Source organism: Bombyx mori, chromosome 14, assembly GCF_030269925.1.
Source record: "Bombyx mori chromosome 14, ASM3026992v2".
Taxonomy (NCBI): Eukaryota; Metazoa; Arthropoda; class Insecta; order Lepidoptera; family Bombycidae; genus Bombyx; species Bombyx mori.
The window spans coordinates 9541063-9568883 of NC_085120.1; the positions used below are offsets into that span (position 1 = coordinate 9541063).

The 27821-nt window shown below is 36.7% G+C and overlaps 2 protein-coding genes and 1 non-coding gene across 10 annotated transcripts in view; 2 read left to right on the forward strand and 1 right to left on the reverse strand.

Moving 5' to 3' along the window:
• LOC101744645 (uncharacterized) overlaps positions 1-16198 on the forward strand; it is a 20644-nt gene extending 4446 nt beyond the window's left edge. For 3 of the 7 annotated variants that reach the window (XM_021347487.3, XM_021347488.3, XM_038015346.2), the window contains 14 exons: positions 49-177; positions 1121-1305; positions 2518-2604; positions 3703-3825; positions 4310-4471; positions 4791-5225; positions 5789-5935; positions 10626-10723; positions 11090-11251; positions 11925-12031; positions 12717-12786; positions 13328-13426; positions 14353-14549; positions 14869-16198. In XM_021347487.3, the coding sequence (XP_021203162.1) occupies positions 49-177; positions 1121-1305; positions 2518-2604; positions 3703-3825; positions 4310-4471; positions 4791-5225; positions 5789-5935; positions 10626-10723; positions 11090-11251; positions 11925-12031; positions 12717-12786; positions 13328-13426; positions 14353-14549; positions 14869-16028 (3161 nt within the window). In that variant the 3' untranslated portion in view covers positions 16029-16198. The remainder of the gene's footprint in view (positions 1-48; positions 178-1120; positions 1306-2517; positions 2605-3702; positions 3826-4309; positions 4472-4790; positions 5226-5788; positions 5936-10625; positions 10724-11089; positions 11252-11924; positions 12032-12716; positions 12787-13327; positions 13427-14352; positions 14550-14868) is intronic. The other 4 variants (XM_062672135.1, XM_021347490.3, XM_004925376.5 and 1 more) reach the window with 3 other exon arrangements.
• Positions 6069-6267, forward strand: LOC119629524 (U2 spliceosomal RNA). Its single transcript, XR_005245505.1, has one exon. It is a non-coding gene; the product is annotated as a U2 spliceosomal RNA (small nuclear RNA).
• Positions 16196-27821, reverse strand: part of LOC101744789 (ankyrin repeat and LEM domain-containing protein 2 homolog) — a 21131-nt gene continuing 9505 nt past the window's right edge. For both annotated transcript variants that reach the window (XM_062672137.1, XM_004925377.5), the window contains exons 9-14: positions 26443-27437; positions 25480-25601; positions 24592-24728; positions 23919-24050; positions 19244-19478; positions 16196-18754 (exon numbers count right to left, since the gene is read on the reverse strand). In XM_062672137.1, the coding sequence (XP_062528121.1) occupies positions 18662-18754; positions 19244-19478; positions 23919-24050; positions 24592-24728; positions 25480-25601; positions 26443-27437 (1714 nt within the window). In that variant the 3' untranslated portion in view covers positions 16196-18661. The remainder of the gene's footprint in view (positions 18755-19243; positions 19479-23918; positions 24051-24591; positions 24729-25479; positions 25602-26442; positions 27438-27821) is intronic.

The window sequence follows — 27821 nt, forward strand, 5'->3', positions numbered from 1 at the left end:
TAATAAATTTATCTAATCTGATTAACAAGTGATTTAATAACAAAACAGGTATAAAATGTGATTCGGAATACGCATCGAGAATCGTTTATTTGTACCGGAGTCGGGAGGACATTCCGTTACTGATGTGTATCATTCAATGTAACGCCAAATACCAAATCGAAGAGGGAATTGAAAAAGGTAAACAAATATATCGAGGTGTGAAATTTGACTATTTGGTTTAAGCGACATTGCATTGCAACTTTACCGGAGAGCCTTTTTTTTGGAAGTTTAATCGTGAATATGAAAAACACGATCAGTTTACATTTCATCAAGCATATAGGATATACAATCTTTATTGAAAAGGATTACGTTGTGAGAAACGTTTTTTTTTTCCTACCTCACCTGGTAGCCTTGAGAGGCTATTCCAGCGTAACCTTAACTAGTGGGTGAGCTCACGGGGCTCAAACCTGACGACGTTGCTAATACGAACCCTAGCTAGAGCCGTGCTTCGCAGAATCTACCACCGGATCGGAAACGCGACCTACTGAGAAGATCCGGCAAGAAACTCAGTGGGCTAAGAGAAACGTCTTTGCGCCCAAGAAAATCGTCACTAAGTAATAACCTTAAGGAAACAATATTTATTTTAAAATGAGGCCTGTGCTTCTTTTCCCACGCATGGAATTTGTTTTTGTGTAGGCATGACCCTACTGTTCGAAAAATTCTAATAAAAAACGCTGAGTTACGACTGCAATCCACTTAGAGCCAAATGTTAAAGTGACAAAAATATAAAACAAGCTAATCTTACAAACTACGATTCAATTTTGTACAGAGAATTCAAAACATTTAAAGTGTAAAATTGTAAAAAAAATATATTATCAAAAACACGTCTTCAGCTATTTAAATGGGGAAAAAATAATTGAAGTTCAATTAAAAACATTGAATTGTTGATGCTAATATCAAATAAATCGCACCTATAATTATAAAGATAAATGTCGCGTATTGGGCGAAAGGTCGCTTCAACCAAATAGGGCCTTTCACGCTTCCATTGCGTATAACCTAAGACCTCACAGTCCATCGTGGAAGTCGGTGCCTATCTTGAGACAGAAGTCGAAAGTTTTTGTTACATGTGTAATATTTTCAGAGCATCCTTCGAAGGAAAGCGTGGCTTCTATAAAAGCATCAGACACGGAAGACGGTAGCACAGACTGCAGCAGATACGCTCCAATGGAAGAGTCGTGCAAACATTACGCTTACTGTAAAACGTGTCAAGATAACATAAAGAAAGTCAAAGGAAGGTACAAGGAAAAAAAAGAATCTTTCGTTGAGGTAATAAAGGTTTTACAGCATCCCATTGACGGGCTTTTGTCGATACGAGCTTTTCATCGTTCTCGTCGAGTAAATTAACCCACAGACACAGCCCACTGAGTTTCTCGCCGGATCTTCTCTAGAGGGTCGCGTTTCCGATCCGGTGGTAGATTCTGCGAAGCACGGCTCTTGCTAGGGTTCGTGTTAGCAACGTCGTCAGGTTTGAGCCCCGTGAGCTCCTAGTTAAGATTACGCTGATATGGTCTCTCTAGACCAGCCTTTCTCAAAGTGGGCGATAACGCCCCCTTGTGGGCGCTACAAGCCTAAAGGGGGGCGGTAAGAGACCCAGAAAAAAAATGGGGGTGTTGTGTAGAGGCTTGGTAGGCGATTTGTAATTTCAATTTACTCAGGACTCTTAGACACCGACTGAGCTCTCGCTATAGTGGTTTTTAAGTAGGTTAAAAAGTGGGGAGCGCTAAATAATAATTTATTCTCAAAGTGGGTAGTAGACAAAATAAGTTTGGGAGCCCCTGCTCTAGACCATCAACTTAGGTAGGAAAAAAAAAGATACGAGAACTTTTAATCATCAGTTCAATCATCAAAACGAGAATCTTAAGCGTTTGAAGAAATGCGGAACGTATTTGCATGAATAATGCCTTAATTATTATCTTTATAGTTTAAACGTAACGTATATATGTTATATACTCGAGAAATGCAAGCCAGCAATATACATAAAAACTGAAATTATTATAATACTAGCTATTAGAAGTGGTTTCGCTTGCGTTAATATAGAGTTAAAAAAACAAATAATATTCCTCTAAATGAAACCGTTTTTGTGTTCTGGATGTAACCATATATCCTTTTTCTATATACATGACAACATGTAGGTACACAAAATTTCTTAATCATCAGTTGAATGAAAGCGAAACAAAAAAACACTTCTTCGCATTTTAATTCGGTATTCAGATATCATTGCATTACATCTCTCATTACAATCCATTTCAATTTACACATAGATAACTGTATAATAATAAAGTAGAAATGAAGTTTTGGCTAAAGGACAAGAACCCAGGGCGGGAAGTAATTAACAAATTAAAAAAAGGGTGCTTCGCATCTATCTTGTTTCAAATATCTGTTGCTAGGCAACCATCACCTTAAAACCATAACAGTCGGTTTTAGTAAAGCGAGTGCACATATAAAATGCAAGACAATTAATAACCTTTTGGATTTCAGAGTTTAAATGAGTCGCAAAACAATCCCATAAATACGGAATTAATGATGAGAAACATTGACCTAATGGAAAAGAGTCTCTTAGATGAGGTTTATATGCAATTAATATTTTTTATATTAATGTATTAAATTAATTTTATTTTTGTGATATTTTTTTTAAATCTTTGTAAGTGTAGGTATATAGTCAAACATAATAATATGTTGTACTTAAAGATATTGTTTATAACATCTATTTGTAAGATATTTCGTAATGTACCCACAAAAGTTTCACATATTTATATTCACAATACATAGTCTTTATTGTGTCAGCAAAAGAACGTTTACGAATGTGTTTCTCTCCATAAAACGTCTTTTATGTAAATTACATATTTATTATTAATATTTTTTAAACCAATAACTTAAAAAGGCGTAATTTTATCGTGCCACAAAAAATCGCTCCTTCCAAGATTCAAGTATCTATCTCTACATAGAAAATGTTTCACACTATATTATTCATTAAAATCACTCAATAGTAATAGTGTGAAATATTATTTTTTATCTAGAGATACTTGAATCTCACAAGAGCCGTTTCTTTAAAACTATATTATAGTCACTTTTCACTACACGTGCCTACAGCTAAATGTCAAAAATAAACATATTTGTTGAAACTACTCGCGTGCCATCTGTCGTGTATTGATGTTACTATGCCTTTAGCGAAGATAAATTGCAAGGAATGATTAGGGTAAAATTTGTTTGACTCTGATCAACGGTATAGCGAGTAATACACGTACAAACATACATTGAATTTTACATAGTATATTGCAAATTTTACATTGGTAACCCGCACTGGAGGAAGTCAGCTAATACGGGGGGTTCTTTAACCTTATACTTAGGGAAGAAAATGGTTTTTTTTTTTTATTACTTAGATGGGTGGACGAGCGCACAGCCCACCTGGTGTTATGTGGTTACTGGAGCCCATAGACATCTACATCGTAAATGCGCCACTCACCTTGAGATATAAGTTCTAAAATCTCAGTATAGTTACAACGCCTGCCCCACCCTTCAAACCGAAACGCATTACTGCTTCACGGCAGAAACAGGTAGGGTGGTGGTACCTACCCGTGCGGACTCACAAGGGGTCCTACCACCAGTAACAACTGTGTTGTTTCAAAGTCTTGACTAAGTAAAAACGTTTGATATATGTTTTAGATGTTCAAGCAACTTAAAGAAGTTTATGAAACCGAAGTGCAGATGTTAAGGGAGGAAGAAGAGAAGAAAAGAAAGAGACTTCTGGCCGGTCACGCTCAGCAACTGCAGGAGAAGTGTGATGAGGTACACAAACATGTGTTTATTTTGTACTAATACTTCTAGGTAAAAAGATGTGGGATGGTATGTCGAAATCTAGTGGATATTTAGTTAAACAACAAAATCTTTTATTCTTTCAAAAAAATACTATTTGTAACATCGTTAAGTCAATTTGTTATCTGTCATTAATACTTTCTTCTTTTAAAATAAAACTAGTGTGCCAGTGTTAATTAACCAAAAAGTATCGATCTTCCCACTCAAATAAGGTCATTACCCATGCTGTATTAATAAAATTGAGGGATATTTTGTCTCAAGGTGCATGGAAATTGAGCCCATGTGCCCCGGTAACCATTTAAGGAATAATGAAAGGTGAAATTATCGTTAGTGAATTGTAAGCAATTCTGGCTTATCGGGCTGTTTGTAATACTTTGTATATACAATATTTAGCCTTAATTAGTAAAAAACAAGAAAAAAGATGTCATTATTTATTTGTGTCGCTTTTATTATACAGTTAGAAGAAACATATAGGTCTCGTGAAGCGAAACTGGAGACGAACATCAGGGAGAAGAAGAAATTCCTTTGGGGCCTCGCGCGGTCACTGCGGGACCAGCACGCGCACGTCGCGCGTGCCATGACCCACCTCAAGCAGGAGACCGACAGGCTGCGTCTCAAGGTAGCCATTTCATTATTTACATCTAAGTCATTTACATCTAAGTCTAGAACAGAATGATGATGATAACATTTAAAAACAATAATAATAATGATGATGATGATTATATCTCTATTATTTTACATTTTAATTGAAAGAAAAGTCATTATTGAATTAGGGTAAGTTTCTATGTGGTATTTAAAATAATAAATTGTATTGGCTCTTAATTTACTTGGCAAAATAAAAAAAATTCAATTTTTATTAAGATACAAAATGTACCCGCTGTATGTATGCACCCATATAAGGGGTGTTTTTTTTTTAATTTGTCTTTAACGCTTAACAGGAAGAAAATCTGAGAGTGAAAGTAGCCGAAGCGGAAACACTTCTAAGAGAACGCGCCGAAGAGATGCGAACACAAATATCGAACGAACTCGTCACACTGTCGAGACATCTCGACACGATGCGGACAGAACGAGAAGCCATAAACAAGGAACGAGACGAATTACAACAATTGAAGATATCCAAAAACTCGAATAATATCGATAAAGATCTCGGTTCGCGTTACGACAGTTTGCGAGATGAAATATCGATATTGAAACGATACATCGAATCGAATAAACTGAAGTGTACCGCGGAGAAAAGCACTATTACCGATTCTGGTGATGTCCATGTGCTGAACAACAGTAATGATGTCGGGTGTGACAGGAGTGACGGTAAAGTGAAAGACAGCAATGTTGTTAACGATCTGAAGAGGCTGAAGAATGTTAACTTTTGTCAGGTACGTGCTTTTTATTTTGAGCCCATACAATAGTAATTTAAAAATATATATATATTTAGAAAGATATAGTTTTTTTAAGGGATTTTATGACCTGATTACTAAGACCTGTCATGTCTTATTTTAATTTATATTATTATGTTTATGAAAAATGATAACATGGAGTGAAATGGGATAAAATAAAATGAAATGAGATGAGGTGATATGGGATGAAATATAATCTCAGTAAAATGGTTGTCATTTACTGAGATTTTTTCAGGGGACTTTTTGGAGGATCCCGTTCAGCAGCGTTGTTTCATTTTCCCACATTTGTGCACTTTCACAGATATTAAACAATTAATAAACCACCGTTATTACACATTTAAACTGGAAGAAAAACTAAAAAGACAAAACAAAACAAATCACACAACTTCACTCCTCGCGTTACCGCCAAAAAGCCAAAGATATAAATATCAATAAAAAAAAATATTGTGTCTATGTCTATAGTGCCTATTTTACTTTGAATTTATGAACAATTTTGTGTATTAGTTCTATGCAATGTTCTTCATTACGAAATGTTTATTTAGGCAAGCGTCTATGATGTCAAGCGGGAACCAAGTCGAGACCGAGGTGAATCAAGTTCCAGGAGAACGATAGAAAGTGAATTCAGATATGTCGAACGATTATTACGTTTGCAAGAAGAGAACAATAGACTGAGAATGATTTCGCAACAAGTATGTGAATATTTTTTCAAAAGTTTATAAAGTGCACCGATAGATGTCGCTGTTTATTTTATAACAAATTCTAGATCGCGATGACGAGATGCTCCGCGGTCGAATCAGGAGATCGCGGTCGAACATCTTCGGTATCGCTTCTCGGCCTTTTGGCTAAGATCAAAGTGTAGTATCTGTTCTTTTCAGCTTAATATCTGAAAGTTCCCTCATTGAGGGACCAGTATATTAAACTGATTTTTGTAAAACGATGGGATGTTCGGGGCTAGACTTGCGCAAAACATCACTTCTCAATGTAATGTGATATAACATCACTTTTACAGACAGTAGACTTGCGCAAAACATCACTTCCCAATGTAATGTGATATGACATCACTTTTACAGATAGGTGATATTACTCGAAAACATTACACATCACTCTTAACATTACTCGGTGCGTTCAATAGATACTGTGACGACGAATACATTGTATCTATACACCCGAATCATTACTTAAGTGATGTGTTCATACTTTGTATTGTAATACACTGTTATATTACTTGACAGAGATTGACCTATTTAATAATATAATAATTTTATTTTTTACTTATTATAATTTATTGTGGGATGAACGGATTTCATATGGCGACTTACGACTGCAAATCGAGCTCGACAATAATGTTAATATACGAGAGCAGTAGATGCATTGTTTCGGCGCGATATCCTCAAAGTGCATCCAAGGAGGACTGTACTTTCATTTAGACGGCGTTATTTCTTTCACTTATTAAACACGCATTAAAACAAATAATAAAACTATCTTCATATAAGTGCTTAAGTAATTCAAACACAAAAATTAATATGAAATATTACTAAACAATTACGAGCGACTAGCGATTTTACAAAAGTTGCGAATTAAAAATTAAGTAACTACTTGCGGGGAACTACCGGCTGGCCGCATGAAAAATATAAACACAAATACCTATATTAAAATTCAGACGTACCATAGGTATAAAAATGTACCTAGCGGCCAGGGCATACGGTTCAAAATCATTAGGAATAATTCCGTGTCGCTTGCTCATTTATTTTGGTCGATCGGTCTGTCTCGCTCGCTCGGTTCCGTTCGTGTATTAAGCAACATTACACGACAAAGAAAGAAACATGTTGGGTGATAGTGTGATGTTTGTTTCCTTCGCGTAATGTGTGATGTTGCATTACATCGTAGAGTAATATTACCCGAGTAATATCACTCGCATTACTTACACATGTCTATTCGGGGCTCGCTCCACTCCCGTCACGGGTCGGCCCAGCATTGCAGTGCCGCCGGGATCGGCCCTCAGAAATCACTTTGAATTACTTTCATATAATAAGTAAATTATAGGATATTAACATTATTGTCATGATTAAGCGAGGTGTAAGAGTAACAAAAAAAACGTGTACCCGTATGTATTCGTTACTATACATTAGACATGTGTAAGTAATGCGAGTGATATTACTCGGGTAATATTACTCTACGATGTAATGCAACATCACACATTACGCGAAGAAAACAAACATCACACTATCACCCAACATGTTTCTTTCTTTGTCGTGTAATGTTGCTTAATACACGAACGGAACCGAGCGAGCGAGACAGACCGATCGACGCAAAATAAATGAGCAAGCGACACGGAATTATTCCTAGTGATTTTGAACCGTATGTCCTGGCCGCTAGGTACATTTTTATACCTATGGTACGTCTGAATTTTAATATAGGTATTTGTGTTTATATTTTTCATGCGGCCAGCCGGTAGTTCCCCACAAGTACTTACTAAATTTTTTCTTCGCAACTTTTGTAAAATCGCTAGTCGCTCGTAATTGTTTAGTAATATTTCATATTAATTTTTGTGTTTGATTTGAATTACTTAAGCACTTGTTTGAAGATAGTTTTATTATTTGTTTTAATGCGTGTTTAATAAGTGAAAGAAATAACGGCGTCTAAATGAAAGTACAGTCCTCCTTGGATGCACTTTGAAGATATCGCGCCGAAACAATGCATCCTCGTATAATATATTAATTAACATTATTGTCGAGCTCAATTTGCAGTCTAAGTCGCCATATGAAATCCGTTCATCCCACAATAAATTATATTAAGTAAAAAATAAAATTATTATATTATTAAGTAAGTCAATCTCTGTCAAGTAATATAACATTACAGTAGTGTATTACAATACAAAGTATGAACTTTGTATTGTAATACACTACTGTAATGACACACCTGAATCATTACCTAAGTGATGTGTTGATACACATCACTTAGGTAATGATTCGGGTGTATAGATACAATGTATTCGTCGTCACAGTATCTATTGAACGCACCGAGTAATGTTAAGAGTGATGTGTAATGTTTTCGAGTAATATCACCTGTCTGTAAAAGTGATGTCATATCACATTACATTGGGAAGTGATGTTTTGCGCAAGTCTACTATACATTCAGTACTAATGAGTTAAAAACTGAATATTTACAACATGCAACTTGCCATAGAAATAAACACAATAAGACACTTTTTAAATATTTTTTCTTGATATAGCATCGCATTCTTTGTAATTTTGTAATATTAACTTCGCAAATTAATAGCTACCTGTTATGTACGAATAAAGCAAATATAAATTTAGTTTTAAAATACATGAATTATGTTAAGCTTTGCCCCTATAGAAATAATGAACATTTTTCCTTGACAACCCAATACGTGGAAACGAAACTAGCGTTAAGTGAAGGTCATTCTCCTCAGTCCGCCACACAATGTATCTATGGCACTTGCCAGGGCACTTTAGTACTTTTTTCTAAAGGGACGTTTTTGAAACGGTCAAATTCGAAATTTTGAATTTTTTTGATTCATAATGATTTCGCGCGGATGGGTACCACCACCCCGCCTATATCTGCCGTGAAGTAGTAATGCGTTTCGGTTTGAAGGGTGGGGCAGCCGTTGTAACTATACTTGAGACCTTAGAACATAAATATCTCAAGGTGGGTGGCCTTTTGCGTTGTGGATGTCTATGGGCTCCAGTAACCACTTAACACCGGGTGGTCTGTGAGTTCGTCCACCCATCTAAGCAATAAAAAAAATACATTTGACGTGAGGTATAGTACCAGAGTGACCATCACTGAATTAAGAATCATTAACCCCGTTTCGGTTTGACGTTGAGTTCTGGGACCCCCTGTATAACTAACTGATTTATATACCAACATACTTACATACAATACATACTAATTATATTTACATACACATAATAAATAAAACAGTTTATTAGATTACTATAATACAAAAGTTACATGTAACATGAAAAAAGTATTAGTGAAACTATTAATAAAATCCAGACGTGTAATCAAAATGTGTCCTAAATAGTACATCAAGTTAATAATGATTTTAGTAATAAAAAAAATAACTAAGAGATAAAATTTCAAAACGTTAAAAATTAAAATTAAAAACACAAAATCCTAAAAATTACATTTCAATTTCATGAATTACTTAATCAAATAATCTTCCAATACATTTTTTTCTTTATTGATCAGGCTATTGTCATTATTGATGAGAAGGATATATGATGATATCAGATAAGTTGTAAAACACTAAAACGCTTTTGCGATTTCCCAATAGTTTGCTTTTTTGAGTTGGGTCAATCTATTATTAAGTTTTTTCTGTCCTTTTTTTTTATCCTATCTAATCTTTAGTAGTTTAAGGGACTATTCCAGTCACGCGCGGATCGATATGTCAGCTCACGGTTTCAACCAAGTTTGCTAATACTAGCCCTCGAAAGAGCCTTATAAACCATCGAATGAGAACCGCAACCTACTAAGAAGATCCGGCGAAAAACTCCGTAGGAATTATACAACATGAACACAGAATTCCTTGATCCATACAGCCGAATTAAAGTTTTTATTTTTTTCTTGCCCTAGTAAGCAGACGAGCGTACGGCCCACCTGGTGGTGAGTGGTTACCGTCGCCCATGGATCTCAGCAAGGCCAGGGGCAGAGCCGGCAGAGCCAAGTTCAAAGTTGTTATTACATCGAAATGTTGGTCACCCTATTCTCCAAACAGAGTGCTTAGTGAGAGTTTTTTAACGTTCTTGATAGTGTATTTTTTTTTCCTACCTAAGCTGAGAGCCTTGAGAGGCTATTTCAGCGTAACAACTTTAGTAGGTGAGCTTACGGGGCTCAAACCTGATGACGTTGCTAACACGAACCCTAGCAAGAGCCGTGCTTCGCAGAATCTACCACCGGATCGGAAACGCGACCCACTGAGAAGATCCGGCGAGAAACTCAGTGGGCTGTGTCTGAGAGTTAATTTACTCGTCGAGCCCTTCGTCGCAAGCGACGGGTTCGACGAGGACGGTGGCCGGTGCTTGAAGTACCTAAAAGCACCGTTAGTGGATCGGGAGGATCCGAGATGACGTGAGATAGTGTAAAAGTTAGCTCATATTTATATGGAATGGGATCGTTTGCGTACGTTTGCCGCTAGAGGCACTGTTCCAACTGCCTACAAAATTGGGCTAACTTTTACGCTATCGAGAACGTTAAAAACTCGCACTAAGCACACCGCACTATTAAACGACGTATCCCATAGACATCACACTGTGAATGGCGCTGTGTGTCTTGAATCATGATGACGAAGTTCTCATTATGTTCTGCAAAGACTGTTCTATATTTTAAACCACTTTGTTTCGCTTGTCTATGGAGGCGTGTGCCATCTCGCAAGCGCCACTAATGTGTCCGTCGCAGCGCTACAACCACGAGCCCGCGCCGGGTGTGATGCGCTCGGAACCCGGATATACCCGGTAGGTACATGTACTCTTCTTCTTCTTCTTCTTCTATATTTCTTGGCTCCGGCACGGTTTGTGCATTAGCCAGTGTCAAGTAATAAGATTTTCATAATTCGCAGCTTTACTTATTTATAGTTTATGAATAATAAAAAACAAAGGAAACTTAATCAATTGGCATGAAATTAAATGAGATCTGCCGTGAAGTAATGCGTTTCGGTTTGAAGGGTGGGGCAACCGTTGTAACTAACTATACTGAGACCTTAGAACTTATATCTCAAGGTGGGTGGCGCATTTACGCTGTAGATGTCTATGGGCTCCAGTAACCACTTATCACATTTTAAAGCAAATCATAAATTTGAAGTACGGTATTATAACGCACAGAATTTCGCCATCGGGCGCGTCCAACGCGTCACATGTCGCGCATCACCAAGGGTCCGGCGAGGAGCTGTCCTGGTTCGCGACCACGAGGCCTCGGGTGCTGTTGCCCGGTGACCTCGTGCCTTTTATCGGCGTCGTAGCGAGCAGGATCGGGGCAGATACGCGGTAACTGAAGAACTTGTAAACTGGGCTTTGTTTGCGTGAGTCACAGATAACCCCCATTGGGGGTTTGGGAATTGGGGGTTATCTGTGGCGTGAGTCTACCGGTCCCCGCGATGATGACGGCAGACTCACGCCCCTACCCGTAAACGTGACGTTGAAATCTCGAGGATTGCTTCGTGACGACATTAACCCGTTAGTGAATCTCTATATTAATATGTAAGCAAAAACTTTGTACCCCTTTTTATGAAAATTGTGCAAACGCAGAAGTTTGAAATTTCCCACACTTAAAGAGGATATAGTGCAGAATGTTAGTATTTTCTTTAAATTATGCATAAAAATACATTCAATCAATAAAGAAAACTCACACGAACTGCCATGTATTTGACACAACACGTACATATAATATATTCTTTTGCTTATTGTTAATGTCTGTGGTCAAATTGAGAATAGATTAATATTGTTTGTCTTTCTTAAAGATTTGTCTAAAGTGTAGTCTTGGCGAAATCTGCTATTAAAGAAGTTTAATAGTCTTTGACAATAGAACTATAGTCGAATTTCGACTACTACGGGAACCACTAGTTTAATTAAATGCGCAATATTATTGGTGGTGACGTCACCGCGAGTTCGATCTCCAAAAGCTACATCAAGAAACTTAAAAGCGCGCGTTTGATTGCAGGGCGAAGTACCCGCAGCGCGCGTCACCCGCCCGGCGCGATCCCCCCGCCCCGCGCGACCCCCCCGGGAGCCGAGGTACGATAACGTCGCACGTCACGGGAGTTCGCGGTAGGGATGGCGATTCTTTACAAAAAACATGGATTTTTAAATCGATTCGAATCGTAACCTAATAAATCGATTCACAAAAAAATCGAGGTCCAAAAAATCGATTTTTTTAAAAGTTACATTAACAATGTAAATATAAATGAAATTTATGAAAAACAAGAAAAATACCATAATAAATGATCTTTTATCAGTAAAATCACGGAAGTTTTTTTAGTACGTAACGTAACGTAACTTTTTTAATACGCTTTTATTAGCTTCAGACGTATGTATGTATGTTTGTAACGGAATCTTTGAACATGATTTTGACCCCCTTCAAAACGTCGGATTAACTAATTAAAATTTATTTTCAATTTTTTAGTTAGATTTTCTATAAAAGCCTTATTTTTTTAGTTTTTTTAAACTATTATTGATTTTTGTTATAACTTTTCTTGTATCATTAAACTGATGTTTGTACTTATAATTGAAGTGATGCTTATATCAACGGCTTATTATACAACGGCTGCGTTACCCTTCAAACCGAAACGCATTACTGCTTCACAGCAAAAATAGATAGGGTGGTGGTACCTATCCGCGCGGACTCACAAGAGGTCCTACCACCAGTAAGGTGGATCGGGCAACCCATTAATCATTCTCACTATTGTCCAACACGGCAGTAATTAAAACCGATACGTCACTAATTCATTTGCAGGTCGCAGTCGAGATTCGGAGCTGCTTGGAAATACGGATGATGTCCCGGGACTTATTCCAGACGAACCTCGGTGCGTTATTTATATTATCTGTACTCTTCCACTGAAACGACATTTGGGTGGTTCGTCATCGGTCGACCTTAGCGACGCACACAGTACTTACTAAAGATATCAATTGATTTTTAGAGATATATGTACAAAAAATGGGAAATCTGTAGTGAGACCTTAGAATTTATATCTCAATACGGGTGGCGCATTTACGTTGTGGATGTCTATGGGCTCCAGTAACCACTTAACACCAGGTGGGCTGTGCGCTCGTTCACCCATCTAAGCAATAAAAAAAAAGATCTTCTACCGAGCGAGTGTAATTACTCGGTAGACTGACGGTCCGAATGTTGTTGTTTGCAACTTGTATTTGAAAATGTCGTTAGCGAGATTCAGGCATGTGTCACATAATGTTCTATAATGACTACAGCCAATTTTTAATTTCTTCTAAATCATTACACAAAGTATGTGTATTATTCATAGATTACTTATAATATCGCTATCGGTCCTATAAAGATCACACGAGACTGAGTCTTGTTAAAAAAATATAAATATTTATTTTGAGTAGTATCGTTCGGATGTCGAGAGATGACCACCCGTCCCCCGCGCCGCCCCCCACAGAGACATCCCACTCCGCCCCCCGAGCCGCTAGAAGAAAGTTGAAATCGTAAGTAGACTATTATTACTAACTACCATTTGTTTTTTTTATTGATGGGACACCGTATCGACATGTTGTCCTACGCTAAAAAAGTCAATAGGAGCGTATTTTCTTCCACAAATTCCACATTCTAGGAAACTCCTCTCACAAAACGTTGAGACCAACTAAAAGAATTACTCGAGGGTCAGTGATATCAACATTGTCTCATAATTTATTTATTTTTTAAGGCATTATATGACCGGGTAACTAAGACCTTTAAGTCACGTCTTACTTTAATTTATATTCTTATTTTTATGAAAAACTAGCATTTGCTAGCGACTTCGTCCGCGTGAAATAGTTACTTTGGCAGAACGCAAAATTTTACCTGCGACTTCATTTACAGTATTGGAACTCAGGATTGGAACTTCATTACTGAACCGGTAGATGGCGTAAAAAAATTTAATTTTTTCGATAAAATATTTTTTTTCTTTCTTAATAAACAGTATCCTATGTTACTTCTAATACCTCCAAGAATATGTGTACAAAGTTTCATGATGGTCGGTTGAGTAGTTTTCGCGTTGAAAGCGTAACAAACAAACTTACATTCACATTTATATATTAGTAGGGATGATAATATGGGGTGAAATTAAATGAAATGAGATGAGGTGATATGGTATAAAATATAATCTCAGTAAAATAGTGGTCGTTTACTGAGATTTTTTCAGTGGACTTTTTGGAGGATCCCGAGAAGTTACGTCCAGCGTCTTTGTTCCATTTTCCCGCACTTGTGCTCTTTCACAGATTCTGATATTAAACAGTTAATAAAACACCGTTATTACATATTTAAACCTGAAGAAACACTAAATAGATAAAAAAAAGCAATTCACACAATTTCACTCCTCGCGTTCCCGCCAAAAAGACCCATTGTCACATAAGAAATATTTGTTTCGCGACAGCAATGAAACGAAACTCCCCCGGCGAGCATCGCACACTGACGAGTGCCCGAGCTCTGTTCTCCGAGAAGCGAAGCTGCGCCTCCGGAAACTGGAGATCGAAGCGGAAGCCGTCCAGATGTCGTACTTACAGTTCCGGGGGCGAAGCTCCCAGGAGAAGAACCGCGCCGGACCGCGCCTGGGGACTGCTCTGGGCCTGGGTTGGTTTTTTTTTATTGCTTAGATGGGTGGACGAGCTCACAGCCCACCTGGTGTTAAGTGATTACTGGAGCCCATAGACATCTACAATGTAAATGCGCCGCCCACCTTGAGATATGAGTTCTAAGGTCTCAGTATAGTTACAACGGCTGCCCAACCCTTCAAACCGAAACGCATTACTGCTTCACAGCAGAAATAGGCAGGGCGGTGGTACCCACCCGCGCGGACTCACAAGATACTTATTATAAGATATTTTTCCTAAATTGTGGTATTTGATCTAAAAAAAAATTTATTCTATTATTTTTATACACACACGCACAGATACTAAGAGAAGCAAGTCGTTACAACAAGTAAACAGTCAAGATAAATTAGAATTTGAAAGGAAACAAATCGAGGAGGACCTCAAGAGAGACATCGATAAACATCTCAAACAGTACGCGACGAAACTTGATGTCATAGATACGCGTTTTAAGAACAGAACCACTAGTTCTATAGCGGCGGCGCCAGTGCCCGCGGGCCACAGCGCGCTCCAGGACAACGAACTCAACAACTACCTGGAAACTCCTCTCAGCGAGTTCAGGAAATATTATCAAACCGACAGAATTCTTAGAAATGGAAATGCGAACGCGCGCAAACAAAATATCGATTTGGACGCTCAAAATAACTCTTCAGATATTGGTAGTGTACCCAGCAAAGATAACGTTGTACACTCAAGTGCAGATATCGATGAAATAAATAGAGTTAAAGTTATTGAAAAACAATCTGGTGACTATAATAATGAAGAAGACAACGAATTAGCGAAAGAAACTTTAAATAGTGAAATATTAATTGACAATGAGAAATCTAAAACAATGATGCTTAGTGCCGTAACGAAATCTGTCAGTGACGATACAAAAGCAGATGAGGTTTTAAATGAAATTATAGAAACAAATAGTCTTATGATTGAAACGGTCCAAGCTGTTCCGATATCGGAAGGCGATGTAAAAACGCAATGTATAGAAACAGTACCGTCTGCAGAACCAATAGAAATTAATATAACGGATAACAATTTACTTAGAGTTGAAATTGAAAGCGAAGATGTCGGTAACAAAGATTCTAAAACGGAAATGTCGGTATTGGTCAGTCCACAGAGCGAAGTCGACTATAGCTTATCGCCGCGAATGACTATACTGGTTAGTCCGAAACGCGGTATTCCCGGAGAATCGACTTATAAACTAGCCGATCCGGACTTGGAAGGTTCCGCGAATGTTCTAGACTCGATATTTAAGGCGAACGATGAGGCCGCGTCCAGTGTGGACTTGCAGATAGAGCTAGAGAAAGAGGGTGATTCGTTGAGCGAAGGAAGGACCGGCGACAAGGACTACGGAGACGATTTCTCGGCCGACGTCGACAATTACAATAGCCGATCTTCGGATTTCGAAATTGACTCTCCCGTCTCACTGCCCAAGACATACGAAGATGAACAGTTTTGGGATTCATGAAACTTCAATTGCGATTCGACAGGTATCACTAATAAATTATAATATATAAAAAAATCGATATTTTTTTGGACATTAGTTAATCTAATTACTACTTTATTAAAATAGTCAAAAAAAAACATTGGTAATATTTTAAAAGAAAATTGGTAACATAAATAAAACAACAAACAGAATGTGTGTCATAATTTCTTTATATCTATCTGTATAAATCAAATCGCATTTTATGTATAAAAAAACAACAACATCATAGATATTCAATTTACTTTCTATCTATCTATATTTATTATAATATGAAAGTACAAACATTTCTTTAATCGGTACAACGTTCACACTTTATACAAGTCCGTAATACAATAATAATATTATACATCTAACACGACTCTATAAATGCTATATTACCTCATTATTATGTTATTGTCATATAAATATAAATCCAGTGTTCTCTCTATACATTTTACCGAAAATCGAAATAAAACTCGATACAACTGAAGTCACAAGATCACGAACCCGCCACTAAACCGTATGTTGAAATTAGAAAAATATAGTTTTAAATAGAAACGAACGGTTCTTGAATAATATAGTCAAAAAATAAAATTTTCCTTAACATCACGACTGTAAAATGTAACGAACAATAATTTTAACTATTTTAAATTTTTTATTCAATCCTCTTAAATTATTTGTGTAAGGCCTTTCTTTATAAACGGAGACTCCCAATGCATAACGAATATGGAAAATTACAAAAAAAAAAGAAAATTAATAATTTTCTCAATTTTCGAGTATTTCGATTATATTTAAGCAAGTATTGAAATTGTTTTAGAATATGAATGTTGTTGAATAATCACTGTCTTTATGTACCTTAAGCCGTTATACTAATTGTTTAAAAAAAAAGTATCCGTCACTTCAGTGCAAAGCGAAAAATCAACTATAATTATTTATTATTATACACAAGTCAAACAATTTAACTAATCAATTCAATTCAATATCATGTCCCGCAAACATTGAATGTCTAACATAAATTTAAAACTTATCATCCTAAATTTACAATTTAAAAACCCTCTTCGGACCAAAATAACTGTATATATATGTATATATATATAACTGTCGAAGTTCGCGACCAAACTGTACAGGATACAAACAAACCGCCTCTAAATAGGTCCAAATAAACTATCATCCCAAGTTAACCGGAAAACAATATTTATCAATACTATTATTATGAATTATGTGAGATTGTTGCACTCACAACACAATATTCAACTAATTAAAATAAAATTTTAGAAGATACACATCGTCAAAAGTACAGAAAACGACATAGGATGTCTTTTATCGAGAGGAAAATTTCTAAATTAGCAATTCATCGTTATTACAACTACAGATAAAACTAATATTTATACTATACAAAAAAAATAAACTGAGATTTATCCTTTAAATAAGGTACACTGCCAGATTGAAACGTTGTATGTAACATTCTGCGACTTGCAATTTTTTTTTTTCAAATGTAATGTCAAATTTATTCACATGTCAAGGAAATTTAAACTTCTATTATGCATACTGGCCACTCGTCAAAATTATGCATATTTAAGAATATTAATAACAATAAAACCATTTTTTTTTAATTGTTTAGTCACATATGAATAAGAAAAAGTAAGTAACATACACATGTTAGTTTTTAGATATATATTTAGATTACGAACTTAACATATCGAGGGGTTAAATGCTATTATGGTTTAAGCGACATTTTTTGCGACTTTACTCATGTGAGCCATTTAAATTTTAAATTTTAGAAAAATATAACAAAAATATTTCTTTAGCTATTTGAATGTAGTCAGTAAACTTAATTGAAGTTCAATTAAAAACATCGAATTATTGATACTAATCTATAAATATGAATAAAATTGGAGTGTCTGTTTGTAATATTGAAATAACCGCTTTTTACTATTTGCAAATAAACATATATATACGGTACATACACCAAAATAACATTTTTTACAATTTTTGCCTGTACGTTTGTTTGTTCCGGCTAATCTCTGAACGGCTGGACCGATTTTGACGAGACTTTCACTAGATAGGTAGCTGATGTTTCTTTTAAAATAGCTTCGGCCCGCGGCGTCGCCCGCGGTACGACAATAACCGCGGGTAACATCGCGGGGCGAAACTATCAATAATAAAATTTAATGTTTCCGAAGCGAAGCGAGGGCGGGTCGCTAGTAGCAAATAAAAAGCACCTTTAATTACAAAGATAAATGTCGTTCAAACCAAATAGAGCCATTCACCCCTCGATTTGTATTGTGTATTTCGGTTGCGATTCTGATACAAAAAAAAAAACTGAAGAAAAAAAAACTCAATTTCCAAACTATTATAATGTATCTTTATGAATACAATATCACAGCTACACAACAAGATAAATTGCTTCAGTTTTAGAAAACCTCTCAGCGATGCGACTTCTGTTTAACTTCAATTGTTTTTCTAATACGCGTTTTGTATTATTTATCGGTATCGGTTTCGATATCAATAATAATAATGTAAATTTAAAACGCGTATTGATAGAATATTTATTAAAAGCGTCGCGCTATTCACTGGAAAAAGGTTTTCTAAGTCAATCCGACCTGAATGAAGTCCGGCGTCTGTCCCTCGTCGACTCAGAAGCCGAAGCTGACGTTGTGGCCCGCGGACCGCACCGCGGGGGCCGAGCGCGGCGAGTTCGGGCCCGTCACGCGCAGCCACCGCGACACCTGCCGACATCAAACACCACCGACTGTAACCAAGTAGTTTTGAGTTGCTCACAACACAATCATTCACATTTATATTTAAGGCTACTGAAAACCGATCATGCTCCATTGTGAGTATAGTAGTAGTTATTTTCTTTCTTTTTTATTGCATAGATAGGTGGTCGAGCTCACAGCCCACCTTGTGTTAAGTGGTTACCGGATACAACGTAAATGTCGCCGCCCACCATGAAATATAAATTCACCACCGCCTAATGTAATAACGGCCATTTGTTAAATTATTGGCGGCATTAACGGTACCATACCATCATCCTTCACACTCGTGCAGACACACTACATTGACAAAGCTTGATCGCAATTAGTTTTCACATTATGACGTCTGAAGGCCCCGGTCGTCACTTACGTGTCGAGTGGCCGACCATGACCACTCATGAACATACATGCATAATCAGGAAAGCTTAATAACACTTGTCCAGTCCCACGTTCTGTCTGTACCTGCAGCGAGATGGTGCGGTCGGGGCTGGAGGCCCCCGGCGTGCCCCCCGCCCCGCCCCCCTGCGTACTCCATGCCCCGCCTCCATGCGTGCCCCACGCCCCGCCTCCATGCGTGCCCCACGCCCCGCCTCCCTGCGTGCCCCACGCCCCGCCCCCCGGCCCGCCCCGCGGCGTGGAGCAGTGCGCGGGGGCGGCGAACGTGCGGCTCTCGGCGCGCTGCTCGTGCTCTCGCCAACTGCGAACAATCATTCAACTTTACTTGTACTGTTTAAATTCGTGCCACGAAGACAATGATGCTCAATTAATGATATCAATTTTTCTAATGAAACACGCGTTCACTATTGACTGTAATAGAATTATTTTGTCCGTGCAGTTTGGGTCATAAATCATAGCCCAGCTAGGGCGGTGTGCGTGTTGCGCGGGCCATTATCGATAAAAACAAATGAGTCACCGCCAGCAGGTACACGGCGGCGGGGGGTATACGAAGGGTGGTGAGACATTGTTATGTTATCAGTCATTTGTTGTACCTACCTGCAAATTATAGTACACATGTCGAAGAGAATTGTGATTTTGTGCATTCGCTCTCTGAATATCTTTAGTGACGCAATGGCTACTCCTTTTTTTTGTATATTTTGCTTCTTGGCAAAAATATACCAGCACAAGCATGTATTTATTATTAAACAATGTGTAAAAAATTTTCACTGAAATGGGAACAGATCCCGAAAAGTTACAAAGTGTTAATTTCTGCTGTTCTCGTTAGCTTGCTGCGGCGATATGTAGTGTAAGTTTTTGATTAGTGATTTTTTCTTTCATTTTTATCATTAACCCACAAAATGACAAAACTAAATACACTATCGATAACGCTTATCGAAAACAATAATGCGCATCACTATGCCCATAAAGCCCGTGAGTGGAAGAGAGAGCGAAATACTCGCTTCACCGTTCCGATTATTTATGACCCAAACTGCACGGACAAAATAATTCTACTATAGTTTGTTTGCTCTTTTGTCTAGTTATTTAGTATATATGTATTCAAACGTATATAAGTATGTATATCTGCCCTCGGTTCCCTTCGTACGAGGAACCTTAGTTTGGGGCTAGATGACCGCTTGTGACTTGTCACCGGTTGCTATTTAGTTATTCACAACCTTAAGCCAATGTGTATATAGTCTAGTCAACAAGTTCAAAAACGTGTTAAATAGACATAAAGCTCCTAAAAATATGTACGATAGCTCATTGGATGCAGAATGATGTCTACAAAAATGTTTTTTAAGGGCTTATTAGCACATAAAAAATTGCGATTGTTATAAACAAAATAAGATTTAAAAAAAAAGGAATTTGGTTTTTCCTTAATTATTTCTAAAATAATGATATTTAAGGAATTTTGAAAAAAGATCCTGAAAGAGGAGGAAATTTCCAATAAAAAAGTCCCAACTCCCGGAATTCTATCTCTATTATTTATAAAAAAAATTAACGCTGAAAATAGCGCTCCGCGAGGTCGTTACGGCATAGGCGCGCCGTCTAAAAAGCCCGTATATCACCTAAAATATTTTTTTTATAGTATTAAATAACAATTTAAAAATTTTAATAAATTATGGTGTAATCTAAACACTTGAACGAAAAAAACCTCGGTGAAAAAAAAATTTTATATCGATTTTTCAAAAATTTACACCATTGTTAATTAACTAACTTTTTTCCAATCTCTGTTTTTATAAATTACGGTATAAAAGTTACAATAATTCATCTATAAATTTTTCCCTTCGTGGAGCTCTTATCATTTAAGTACTTAATAAAGTTAAGCAAAAAAAATTTTTTAATCTTTATTATTTTGATAATTATAATTTTTTTTAATTAACAAAAAAATAAATTTCTAAAAAATGTTATGAAAAATAGTTTTTTTCGTAATATCTTAATATTGCTGTTTTTGCATCTACCATAGGTATTAATTAACATTTAAAAAAATTTTTTTACGCTGTTTGTTAAGAAATTGTTTATAAATAAATAGACTATGTTGGGATTTAAAAAAAAAAAATTACCGTCTTATTGTATAGGTGAAATAAAGATTTAAAAAAAAAAAAAAAATTCTTAAATAAATGTTTTAATTGTTTAAAATCGTTTTTTTCATATTTCAATTGTTTAAATAATTAGTTAAGAAATTATTTTTTTCTTAAAAATCATCATTGACTCTTTTCAGCGGATTAACAAAGAAATACATTTTTTTATAAATAATTTCATTGTTTATTAACTTAACAATTTGTTATAAAAAATTAATATTAATCGTTATATTTTTTTTCGAAAACTACAAAAAATTACAAATCCAACCATACATAACAAAATATAGAAATTTTTTTTTTGTATTTTTTACACATTTTTAGATATTAAATGATAATGAAATTACAGCCGTTACATAATTTGTCAAGTTATAAATTGTTATAACTTTTAAACTATAAGAGATACGGTAAAGGACACTCAGGTCATTTTTATAAAGGATTTATTTATCTTTAAAATAAATTCAAAATCGATCCTGTAACTATTGTTTATCAGTTGTTATAAGCATTTGTTTATAAAAATTTAAGATTTTTTTGATATTTTTTGAAATTTCATAGCTTATAATTTGTTGAATAATATAGATACAGCTACGGACCCAAAAACTTTTTTGTTCTATGATAAAATATCTTTCTAATTACGTATAAATCATAGAAATATATAATTTTGTTTAAATAATATACTAGTTTTAATTTATACTTACCTCATTTACATTCTGCTATCGATCAGTTTTCATTTATTTATCAAATGCTTATAAAAACTGATAAACAATAGTTACAGGATCGATTTTGAATTTATTTTAAAGATAAATAAATCCTTTATAAAAATGACCTGAGTGTCCTTTACCGTATCTCTTATAGTTTAAAAGTTATAACAATTTATAACTTGACAAATTATGTAACGGCTGTAATTTCATTATCATTTAATATCTAAAAATGTGTAAAAAATACAAAAAAAAAATTTCTATATTTTGTTATGTATGGTTGGATTTGTAATTTTTTGTAGTTTTCGAAAAAAAATATAACGATTAATATTAATTTTTTATAACAAATTGTTAAGTTAATAAACAATGAAATTATTTATAAAAAAATGTATTTCTTTGTTAATCCGCTGAAAAGAGTCAATGATGATTTTTAAGAAAAAAATAATTTCTTAACTAATTATTTAAACAATTGAAATATGAAAAAAACGATTTTAAACAATTAAAACATTTATTTAAGAAATTTTTTTTTTTAAATCTTTATTTCACCTATACAATAAGACGGTAATTTTTTTTTTTAAATCCCAAAATAGTCTATTTATTTATAAACAATTTCTTAACAAACAGCGTAAAAAAATTTTTTAAAATGTTAATTAATACCTATGGTAGATGCAAAAACAGCAATATTAAGATATTACGAAAAAAAACTATTTTTCATAACATTTTTTTGAAATTTATTTTTTTGTTAATTAAAAAAATTATAATTATCAAAATAATAAAGATTAAAAAAATTTTTTTGCTTAACTTTATTAAGTACTTAAATGATAAGAGCTCCACGAAGGGAAAAATTTATAGATGAATTATTGTAACTTTTATACCGTAATTTATAAAAACAGAGATTGGAAAAAAGTTAGTTAATTAACAATGGTGTAAATTTTTGAAAAATCGATATAAAATTTTTTTTTCACCGAAGTTTTTTTCGTTCAAGTGTTTAGATTACACCATAATTTATTCAAATTTTTTAATTGTTATTTAATACTATAAAAAAAATATTTTAGGTGATATACCGGATTTTTAGACGGCGCGCCTATGCCGTAACGACCTCGCGGAGCGCTATTTTCAGCGTTAATTTTTTTTTATAAATAATAGAGATAGAATTCCGGGAGTTGGGACTTTTTTATTGGAAATTTCGTCCTCTTTCAGGATCTTTTTTCAAAATTCCTTAAATATCATTATTTTAGAAATAATTAAGGAAAAACCAAATTCCTTTTTTTTTAAATCTTATTTTGTTTATAACAATCGCAATTTTTTATGTGCTAATAAGCCCTTAAAAAACATTTTTGTAGACATCATTCCGCATCCAATGAGCTATCGTACATATTTTTAGGAGCTTTATGTCTATTTAACACGTTTTTGAACTTGTTGACTAGACTAATAAGGCTTAACGAATCTCGTAACAATAACAAATATTATTATTTTTATACTATGATAGTTTGTTAGGGGGCCCGCTGGACGCAAGCAACGCAGGATTGATCTTTGTGGCGAGGTTTGGGGGAAATCTTTATCTAGCAGTGAATGTTTGTGCACAGATAGAAAAATAATAGTTTTTGTTATAAATCCTATAATAAATATGAATTGTATTAATTCGTTGTGATAAGTTGAACAGCGCAGTGTGCTTAGTTCGAGTTTTTTAACGTGTTCGATAGCGTAAAAGTTAGCTCTTATTTACACTTGCATGGAATGGAATCGTTTGCATACGTGTGCCGCTAGGGGCGCTGTTCCAACTGCATACAAATTTGGAGTTAACTTTAACGCTATCGAGAACGTTAAAAAACTCGCACTAAGCATACTGCTCCATACAAATTCTAAGTTAACTTTAACGCTATCGAGGACGTTAATAAACTCTCACTAAGCACACTGAGGGCCGACCTGTTTCTGTCGCGCGGCGCGTAGAGTCCGACGGCATGGCGCCAGCGGTACACGCAGGGGTACTCGTCGGGAGACACGCGGCAGTCCGCCAGCGCGTCGTACACCAGCCGGTCCGCCTTGCTGGGCTCCTCGCTGCGGAGTCATACACAACTAACTGTACTGAGATCTTATATCTCAAGATTTACTGGCGGTAGGACCTCTTGTGAGTCCACGAGGGTAGGGACCACCACCCTGCCTATTTCTGCCGTGAAGCAGTAATGCGTTTCGGTTTGAAGGGCGGGGCAGCCGTTGTAACTATACTGAGACCTTAGAACTTATACCTCAAGGTGGGTGGCGCATTTACGTTGTAGATGTCTATGGACTCCGGTAACCGCTTAATAACAGGTGGGCTCTGAGTCCACAAACCTAAGCAATAAATAGGAAGCGTTCGTTCATATCTAGCTTATAAACACTAGTATTTAACGGGTCCTTACAACAATTATTTGAAGGGTTCTTCAACGATTACTTAAGATTCTTACAACAATTATTTAACGCGTTTTTAGGACAACTTTTTATTCGTTAGATAAAACAAATATCTTTAGGTCGTGATATTATATGTCCAGTTTTCGTTTTTGTATGCGTACATACATACAATAAAAATGAGAATCAAATAGAAATAAATGCATTCGTTTACCCGTATATGAATGGTTCGGCCGCAGCCCTGTCTAGTGCTTCGAACATTTCCTCCTCTGCCTCGGAGTGCTCGGAGGCGGTGACGTACGCCTCCTCCCCTTCAGAGTTGCACGACGCTATCGATTCATCTTCTGATAACTGTCAAATTGTAATTTATTAACTATACATGTAAAGAAAAACCTCGTTAGTTTTAAAAATATTTTTCTTAGCCAAGTTCGCTCACCTGTCGTCATTCAATGAAGAGAAATAATTCAATCTTACATAATTGTATATTAATATTCTCCAAAAAAAATTACAGGTAAGTGAATATTTTGTTAGATGAATTTATTACAGTTCAAATTTTATATTGTCAATGGTTTTTGTATGTATTGCAAAAAAACGCAATTTAGTTTTTCATTGTTCGGAGTATTTAGTATCAATATACACAGTCATAGTACACATACACAGTATATCAGTATACACCTAAAAAAAAGTGTGTGCATGTGCAAGTCACACCCGGTAGAAGTGAAACTTATAAATAAGATATAGATGTACTGACTATCCCACTACACAGGAGCATACATATGGACAATGTTTAGTAGACGATAGTGGGGATGCTACGAAGAGGCGGAACGTCTAATGTGTTCTATCTCATTCTCTCGCCGGCTGAATCCTATACATATTATTTTGTGTTTGTGTCTCTATGGACTTATTTTTTCGTTTCATCGAGTTTGAAATCACAACGATTCTAAAGAAGTTTCACTTCAATAATCGTAAGGAATTTGCAATTGTGGACGCTCATCTCACGGTTTTCAGTGAGGTTTGGTTAGCTTGTCTCAACATATAGTTCGTTAATAAAAATATGTATTGAATGATTTTTTACAATTATGAATAGTTTTCCAATATGTACCTCAGCCTCGACAACTTGACACTTGTCCATCTGGACGGTGACGAGGGTGGGGCCGCCGTCGCCGGCTGGAGAGTTCAGCAGCACCGGCTTCTCAAATTCAACGTTCTGGAGTTTACCGTCACCTGGAATAATACATGTCATGTGCCATTTTTCACTTTATTATATCAAATAGTTTATAGCAAATGAGATATAGTAAAGATACTTTTTATTTATTAATTATATCCCTAATAGAATTTTTTTTTAAGAATGTGGTATTACTGGTGGCCCTGAGGCCTTTCCAGTTTCCAGTTTCACCAGAGCAGGTGGGCGAGCAAAGGCTCAGCCAGGAGGGGTGAGATTTGCTAACAGCTTCCCGATTGCATCTGAAGGAGACCTAACAACTCAAGAGCAGCTGCTTCGCGAATGAATCTACTACCGGATCGGAATCGCGACCCGCTCAAAAGATCCGGCGAGAAACTCAGCGAGCTATTGCATCTGATGAATCCGTAAGGACGTGTCTAAGGGCGTCGACGGTGACTGGCTCCTGCGTGATCAGGATTCGGTGAGTAGTCAGCGGCGGTAACGATAAGGCGATTATCATGACGCATAGCCTTATCGAAGTACAGTTCCGATGCTGACTCCGTGTGTTTTCGTATCGATTCGAGGCGCAGGTCGTCGTGTAAGTTGACGTTACGAACGAACTGCTAATTGGTATTCATGAGCGACTATTAAGTAGAAAAAATATCGAAAAAATGTGGTAGAAAAAATCGGGATGTGTGAGTATGGAGGAGTCCAGATTATTAGACTGATAATTTCTAATGGGGAGCAGTCACTAGTTACTTTTTATACATTTATAATGATTATTCGGTGCAGCAGATCACTCACTCACGTTGTAGTTTCTACGGGTTCAATACAACATCTTCTGTCTGCAAATGTTAACAAATCAAATAATAATTCAATTAAATTTAAGAATTTAATACTCACCGATGTCATGGTCAAAATTCAATCTTCTTATGAAGCTATCACTCTTCGGACTGGTGGACAGAGTCGAGCGATTCTTCCGGAAGGACGAGTTCCTCTTGCTGCTTCGGTCCAGCTCCACCTTCCAGTCGCAGAGGCACTTGCAGGCGTGCTCCCACAGCACCAAACACTCGCTCTCCGACACCGCGGGGCCCTTGCAGCCCTTGGCTTCGTTCAGCTCCTCGCACACGAAGCTGGACAGACAGCGCACGTGCTCGTCGATGACCTGGGACAGCTTGTGGCGAGCGCGGTGGCCGGGCCGCCTCTCCTCGTCCGAGCTGAAGATGTCCTCGTTGGGACACCGCAGCTTCACTAGATATTCTAGTAACGTGCTGACGTCATCCGTCCGCTGCTTCAGCTTGGAGACGACGAGCTGGGCCAGGCGCGAGTGGATCAGAGCGAAGTCGATCTTCTGAAAACGCTCGTCGTCCATGTACGTGGAGATCGTGTGCTGCAGGTGCTTCGCCTCAGAGCGGAGGGAGAGGGAGAGCGCCAGCGCGTCCGCTATCCTCTTGGCGAACACTTGGCACGTCCTCTCGATGCAGAGGAGCCGGCTGACGGTGTGGTTGGCGATGGGCGATGAGTCCCCGTTGGCGGCGAGCTTGTGGGGCTGGCGACACAACCTTTGCTTGACCGGATCGGTTCTGTTCCAATGAGAGGGTCGGTCGTTTGATATCTTGCAGGTTCTCATCGCGTCGCACAGTTCCGACATGGGGCTGAGGTTGGTTTCGACCACGGGACTGTTGTGGGACAGGCTGAGCGCGATCCTGGACACTGAGGAGTCCTCCAGCCGCGACTCTACGCAACTGTCACTGTACGCGAGCGACCACGCGCTCTCGTACTTGGCCTTCAAATAGTTCTCTAAGAGTGTCAGTCCCTCTGTAGTCCTCAGATCGGTAAAGGTTTCCAAAAATGGCCAGTATTCCTTCCAATCCACATTCATTTCGTTAGCTAGGTTTCTGAAAAAAGAAAAAAGGAAGTAAAAATTGTAGGATTTCTACTTTTGGTTTTGTAAATTTGGGCTGATGGTTCTAACAGTTTTTGATGATATCTAATGTTTTTATTATGACAACATGAAAGTTTTACCGCTAAATGGCAATATTTTTTATACTATGATAACTTTTGGACTGCTTCGTTCGTGGCAGGCGGCGTGTTTAGAACCTGTGAGCTTAGTGCGAGTTTTTTAACGTTTTCGATAGCGTAAAAGTTAACTCTAACTTGTATGCAGTTGGAACAGCGCCCCTAGCGGCAAACATACGCAAATGTTCCAGCTGTATTCAAATTTGAGTTAACTTTTACGCTATCGAGAACGTTAAAAAACTCGCACTGAGCCACGCTAGTGA